The sequence below is a fragment of the Glossina fuscipes genome, unplaced genomic scaffold (genome assembly GCF_014805625.2).
Source record: "Glossina fuscipes isolate IAEA_lab_2018 unplaced genomic scaffold, Yale_Gfus_2 59, whole genome shotgun sequence".
In the NCBI taxonomy this organism is placed as follows: domain Eukaryota; kingdom Metazoa; phylum Arthropoda; class Insecta; order Diptera; family Glossinidae; genus Glossina; species Glossina fuscipes.
The window spans coordinates 2,132,085-2,139,748 of record NW_023998431.1 but is presented as its reverse complement, the minus strand read 5'-3'; the positions used below and the strand labels follow the sequence as shown (position 1 = coordinate 2,139,748).

The 7,664-nt window shown below is 33.7% G+C and overlaps 1 protein-coding gene across 2 annotated transcripts in view; it reads left to right on the top strand.

The window, feature by feature from the left end:
- The first annotated feature begins 6,997 nt into the window (after window positions 1-6,997).
- The window catches only part of LOC119637306 (myogenesis-regulating glycosidase), a 31,799-nt gene continuing 31,132 nt past the window's right edge, over window positions 6,998-7,664 (top strand). The window contains exons 1-2 of one of the 2 annotated variants that reach the window (XM_038033248.1): window positions 6,998-7,017; window positions 7,154-7,646. In XM_038033248.1, coding sequence (XP_037889176.1) covers window positions 7,215-7,646 — 432 coding nt within the window. In that variant the 5' untranslated portion in view covers window positions 6,998-7,017; window positions 7,154-7,214. Of the gene's footprint in view, window positions 7,018-7,086; window positions 7,647-7,664 lie in introns of those variants that run through there. The other variant, XM_038033247.1, reaches the window with a different exon arrangement.

Sequence of the window (7,664 nt, the reverse complement as noted above, 5' to 3'; positions counted from 1 at the left end):
ACATTGCCGCTATTAAAAGTTAATGTCGATAATTCCAGCAATCATTTGGATACAAATTGCATTTCCTTACCTGCAAATTTGAATTCATGCGATTCCGAGAAATGGAGATTTCACGAAAATATACAACAAAATAGGGAAAATTCCAGTTCAATCCACCAAGAAACCGTAAGTATAACAAGTGATAAATAAGAAAATTACGTTTAGTTCTCAATGAATGAGTTTCCTGCGCCTAACAGAAGAAGTAAAAAAAAAAAAAAGAAAGAATCAATCGGGGTCTGTTATATCCGAGGGCATCGCCCACAGTGGTACTCATAAAATATACGTTGTATCTCGTATCTGTTGCAATTTATAAGTAATGAACGAAAAATCCAAAAATCAAAGGTGTTCTCAGTTTGCAGGCTGTTGCAATGCAGCTGTGTGTCTTTTGAGCAATTTGAGGCGTTTTGTATACAGCGTTCTGTAAGCAGGAACTTCCATTGTTCACCGCGGACCTTAGATAGACTGACAAAGAGATATGCTACAGACTTTGATACTGATCAAAAATCTATATATATCTACAATGTATATGTTTTTTTTTTTTTGGGTCTCCGAATCTTCCTTCTGGGTGTTGCAAATAATCTTGACAAAATGAATATACCTCCAATCCTCGATGATGGGAATAAAAAGCAATCGCGTTATCGTATTTAAAAATTAATGCTTAATCGACATTGCATTAATAATAAATATAAATATATGAAAAAGAAAACAAAATCATTGCAAACTCAAACATTTATTCAAACAATCAAATATTTCTTAATTATCGTATTTGATTTATTTGATTATTATTTTATAAAAATCAAAAATACATTTGGAGGGAAAAGTTGCCCGATTATTATTGTTATGAACCTTAGTTAAGTTTGTTCGTTATCGCAAAGTCATAAGAAATGTGTTTATTTATTTCATTTTCATTATAATTAAGATCGTTTCACACCAAAATCTATAATAACAAGACTGCTTTGTGTTCCAGTTCATATAAGTGAATGTTTATGTACAAGGTGTAACAATTAATACTGGGGGAAGGGGGTTTTGTTTTATAAATTATATAAACGAGTGCTCTTTTGCAATCGATTCCCGTTGCACGTGCCTTCCGAATATCAGAAGCCTAACGCAGACAATGGCGTTATGCTGGGTGAACTGTAATTCTCAACTCAGCCGAATAGTCAAGGACTTGCAGAACTTTGACTAACCTATTTATCATCTAGCTAAACTATTGCATCAAAACGAATGAAACAATAAGATCTTCTGTGCCAGCCCATGATGGCCGTTTAGTTACTCTGTTTTTCGATTCTACCATCCGGACTACTTACCGTCCATTCTGCCTACCCTCTCTGGGTGCTTAAAAACAGCATTTTTTTTTTTTTTTAATTACGCACGAGCCAGCATATATATTGTTACATAAAGTGATTTATTGCTATGATCTATAGCTATTTGATCCTTTAGCGCGTCATAAATAATCCTTCGAGAGGCGTTTTTTTTTTTTTTTTTTGTTTATTAAATACATGTAAATCAGAATCTTTCTGATATCAAAGCAAAGCTGACCGACAGATTATGTTTAAAAATTCTTTTGAAAACTTTTGAAATATTTTGAATTGACATTTTAATACGTTGTGAGGCACTCTTAGTCTTATCTGCTATCGACTTCACTTTTCGAATATTTTTTATTAAAAATAAATTTCGATTGATTATATTAACGTCTTTTACACTAAATCGATGAGCAAATTAAGTAAATACATTCGCTGTCTACATACTTCACCACCGTTATAAGCAAGTTGGGACGATTCATTTTTAGTGGCCAAACAACAAGCAGTAATCTTTCACATAGTCATACGGTATACTGTCTCATACATCAGATTGCGAACTCACAAGCATTTATCACACTTTCAATCTTGTTTTATAAAAGGTCAGGAGAGTATTTCCGAAAGATGTGCTACGCCACGGCAAGTTTATAGCCGAAATGCTTGGCACACTGAACTCCCAAAGATGGGGTTTGATGGATTTAACAAAAATACTAGTCCGACGTCTTGTGTTTGTTTTAAATATCTTTTGCGCGGTTCCCTATGTTGTTGTCCGCAACGAGCATTACATTGACTTCGAGGCATACGAAAAGCGGATTGTCTCTACTCTTTTTCTTCTTTTTTTTTTATAAGAAAAGGATCGTTTTATTCGAAATTTTAATCACAGCAAAGGGTAATATTTAAACAATAGATGTTAAAAGTTTGATTGAAGAATGTTGAGGAAATTATTTAATATTCGAACCGTGATTTTAAAAGAGTCCTTCGAAAAAAAAATTTTGAATGGCTGTCCGGATAGTTCGTGAGAAGCTTACCTCAATTCAAAACATCAAATATTTTTTGTTACTAGTTAAGTGTATATAGTTCGTGATTGAATAAGGAATCAACAAAAAGAAATAAATGCATGTCGAGAACGTCTCACTACTGGAGTTTTACCTTATTTGACTTTGAGAAAATCTTCTTCTTGTATTATTATTATATAATAATAGAAATAATTATAAGAAAAATGCATTTCTTAATACATTTAAAACCCCTATAAACCCTTAAGCATATTAAAAACAATGCTTTTGATGTGTGCAGCAAACACTGTCCAGATTAATTAAAGACTTTAGTTATTATTGGATGAACGTTTTTGTTGAACTTGACGATAAATTGTAGGTTGAAAGTCTTCTTAACCTTTCAACACAGAATAGGGAAACGGACGCCAGTCCGGCTATCGAGCATGTGCTGCAAATGGAAAAACTTTCGGCATAAAATATCGCCCAGCTGTGAAAATGAAAATGTTATCTTCATTTCGGAAACATGGCAAGTTGCCATGTCCTCGCCAACCACTGGCTTACTAAAGTGGTTTTTCTTAATAGCGCCGTAAGCGCAAAAACGTAAACGCAGATTACGGATCTTTAGAATGCGTTACATAAGTGAACTTTATGCTTTAGATGGATATGTCCGTTGATCAATGACTCATGCATTTCTCACACCGAAAAAGATGAAGGAGAAGCAGATAACTGAAAGATAGAAAGTCAAGTCAATCTGTGAAGGTCAGCTCTTCCAAGTACTATTAAATGAGGATTCGCGGAACAAATTGTTTAAATAGAAAGTGCTATCATGTTCAAGAAATAAGGGGAAATTTTAATTTTTCAAACTGTAAGCGCAGTTTCAAATCGTTCGGTTTGTTGGCTTATAAATTAGAACAGAGATAAAAGAAACAATCACTTGGTCACCATATGAGGAGGACTATATTAATTTGATTATAGGTGAGAGCAACACTCTTTTAGGATGGGCGCTATCTCTACGAGAAGAAATAAACCTTTTGTGATCTTAAATATTTTCTTATCGAATTTACTATAAGAATCGTAAAAAACGTATGGTTAGGTTCAACTAATTGAGAAGCATCAATCGCTTGCACAAGTCACTTCAAATACATCACATGGCCATGTCTTTTTACTCGTATGAGTTTCCAAAAATCCGTCAATCGAATAACGTTCAACGTAATAGATTGGGATTAATAACAAAACGTCTAGAATGGCTTGCAAAGTGTGACATATATATATATATATATATATCTATATATACCAAATATATATATGTATACCAATTGATGGCAATGGTTAGAAGCCTTTGCATTGTCACTAGACTTCATTGCAAATGCGTTACCATTTACCCCTATTTATGTTCTTTGTATGCATCGAGCAGAGCAAGGGAAGGATAACTAAAAAAAAAAAAATCTTAATATATTTACGTAAACCTAAAAGAAATCCAGTCGAGACACTATCGACAAGTTACTTGAAGGGTTGCGAAAATTTATCTCGTCGTCGGCGGCATTTATTTTGCCAAACGATCCTTCTGAACCTGTTATAGTATAGTCTCTTCAGCTTTACACATTCTGTAGAATTAATTGTTACACCCAACATATGTGCATTTTTATATACTTTATCTGTACATATGTAGTTAGTCGTATATGCAATTGATTATAGAATATGTGTATAGAATATCAAGTGGGTTTGCGTTTAAATTTTGCCAATTGATATAGATTTCATTTTCGTTTTTTATTTTGCAAAAACTTAGTGAAGGTTATAATTATGTAAACATTTACTTTGCACGAAACGTGCAAAACATTTCAATTGATAGCATAATGAAGCAAACAGAAAAAGTTACATTATTATTATTTTTTTTTTTTTTTATGAATCTGTTAAGAAGATGCAATTAATTAAAAGACTGGATACAACCTAATGCGAACCTTCTAAAAGACAATAAGTTTATTTATAAAAGTGGCTCAGCACTCCACCTAAACAAGTAATAACTGGCCGTAAATCTTCGCTAGAGACGGGTTAAGAAAATGTTTTAATATTTTCCGTGTCTATAATAAAAGGATGAAGCTGGGCATACACAGTAATATATCGGCAAAATTATTAATTAGACCGAATCAACACGCGCTCTACGGACTCGTCATGTTCCCGATGAACCGGTTTCAGAGGAAGAGTGTGTCAAAATGATGCAGAGCACACTCTGTTTAAATTAGAACAATGCATGGTTTAGAAAAATTCTTTAGGGCTTATATGCAAGGGGATATGCGTGTAACATGGTGACGGTCAGAAAGATGTGAAGCAAGAGAAAGGTATAGTTGATAGACGATAGTTGCCGTGTCTGCGAAATCAGTAGGTGTTGTTATGTCTATACCGACTGATTATCCGCTATAACTACAACCAACGTAAAGATTATTGCACTTGAGATTTGAACCCGCCGCACTGATTTGTTAGTCACGATTCTTACCTTCTAGGCTATGCATGCTGAAATAAATTCTTCATAAATTAATTATTGAATCCGTTCGTCCACATAAACCATCCAGTAGCGCACATGCCAGGAACTAGAAAGCAGATGGGTAAATCTGAAGCCACCTATTTTGTCCATAGATAGTCCTAGCTGTCAATGTGGTTGCAGCCAAATCGCATCATTAGTGCTATTTTCTGTTGCTGACATCTGACATTATGATTTTCAATTGACAACAACACAAATTTCATATAACAACCTAATTTGTAAATCCTTTGAACGCGTTTAGTTTTGTGTCATATAAAGAGAGCATTCGTCGGCAGAATTTTCTCTATCCCCGAACGATGAATAAATAATACGAGAGGAAGTCGTCGGACATCTATCTTAAGACTGAATCGCTATAGCATAACGACCGATACTCTGTGCTTGGTAGGACCGCAAGGGCCTGGTGTATTATGAGTTGGTACAGACAGTACTAACAACAATTAATCGATTTGAATGGCTCGTTGTTAAGCAAACGGCCAGAATTTCAGAGAAAGCAACACAAAAACACCTTTTTACATATCATCTATCCATACAATCATATTGTGAAGTTCGCATTGATAGCGCCCATGTTATGCAAGGTGTGAGAAAAGGGGCAGATTTTCCAAGGTTTAGCATCCACAAATAGTCAGACAAGTGCAACAAATGTATAGCCAGCGATGGACAACACTTCAACTAATATACATTTTATCAGATGTGTACGAAAACTCCGGTTTCGTATTCGCATGGCCACGTATATGAGTAGTATAGTAAGTATAATTTTAAGATGTATCCATATCATTAATCTGCTCGGCCGCCTGTCCGTCCGTTTTAATTGAGCTACGAAAGCGTATGCTTGAGTGCTTTACAAACGGACAGATAAAAGTAAGTGCACTGCTTTTACAAAAAGATGAAATTTATCTCTTATCAATATTTTATCACGTCCCCTACCAAATATTCAAAGTATATTAGCTTTATAAGTCCTGTTGTAACACACAAAATACTAAGTTCTCATGTATGAAAAGAACTACTCTCTCTTCCCTGCGTCTAATACTAATAATCGCCCTTTCTGCGCATATTGAGAAACTCTTCCCTGAGTGAGCGACCGTTCGAATATGAAGAGAGAACCTGATGCATTCTTGTATAATTTCAAGGTAAATTTTGTGTGGTTGTCCGCCTGTTCGTCCCTTTGAGTACTTTTTGAACTACGCAATAGTTGAGAAATCAGTCTAAGCGTAAAAATGAATACTATATATATATATATATATGTCTACAAATATGGCTGGCTACAGGGGCAAAAAATATAAAAATTAACTAAATTTTATTTTACAATTTATAATAAATGTCAAATCGGAATTCATTTTACATATTAATGAAGATTACATAAAAGCTTTAAATCGCAATAATAGCAACGGGGATTGATCTACAAGTTTACAATTACCAAAAAAAAAAGAAAAGAAAACCCGAAAACTTGCTTGAGATTGTAAATGTTGGTGAAATTGCGCTCGCAAGCAGATATGAAATTTCATTCACCTAAGTCATGTTACAAATTGTGCAAGCAAAATATTGATTTTCATTCGGCTTTTTTCTTTTTTAAGTTCGGCGAACTTTTCATTGTTATTGCACGCACGTCTAGTGCCTTTTTGTTTTTTTCATTTAGACGTCAAACCGTTGCACTAAACTCTTTTATATCTGTTAAGATTTGCTTTAATCACGAACTAATTATGGAGACAATTTTTTGAAAAATCACATTACGTATGAGCAATAAAATATATTAATTTGCCATTAGTTGATAACGTTGGTCACACATGTACATATATATATATATATAAATAATAATTTAATTATGTGTTAACAAAATAATAAATAGTATAGGGATTAGAAGGAGTTATTTAATCATTAATCTCGCATATCAACGTTTTTATCAAAAGTTAAGAGAAGAAGAGAATGCAGGAGGCATTGTAAGCATGCAAATGCTCGATGTATTGGTATTGGTAACAGTAATTCATAAAAATACAAGCACAAGTTAAAGCTATTGAGCTTATACAACAAGCGATAATGATCGTCCGAATCTCAAAAAGCATTGTATGGTTTTCGTTTATCATCAAGCACTCTCTGACTTTGTTAAAAGCTATACACGGCTAGCATTTGAAACGCAACCAACGGCAATCGTTTAAGAGTTGTGCTTAAGTTTAAAGAATTTTTTTTTTTTTTTTTTTATTTTATTTTTTTTTTTTTTTAATATTTTTAAGTGGAATTTAATTATTATTATTTAAAGTTTTCTTTTTATTTCGTTTTTGTGAAATCAAAAGCAGAAAAGAAAGTGATGTGTTACCAAAAACACTTGTGTTCTCTAATTAAAAATTGTTATTAAAAATGGATAGAATAATAGAAAATTCTGAAAAAGAGCAAGAAATTCCTTTCATGATTAACTCTATGATACCATATGCTGATGATGTCGATAATGTAGACATTTATTATGAAGAGTCGTTAAGAAATACTCAAGGGCCTCGTAAAAAGTCATTAAGTTTAAGACGCAATGTTGATCTTACATTAACGATATCACCCTCAGATACGGAGAGTTTAGGCGATGAGCCGATATCGCCAAAAACCGCTCTCGTCGCACGCAATGATATCGACGAGACACCATCGCTGCCTTTGCCTCATAATTTACGTCGTAATTCGATATCGATGCCTTCCGGGTTAAATGCTTTAGCGGATTTAGAAAATTTACGTTTAAAACATCAAATGCATACCCAAGCGACAGTAATGGAGGAAGAAAAAGCTAACAGTACACCCACAAACAGTGTAAGTAAAATTACTTAG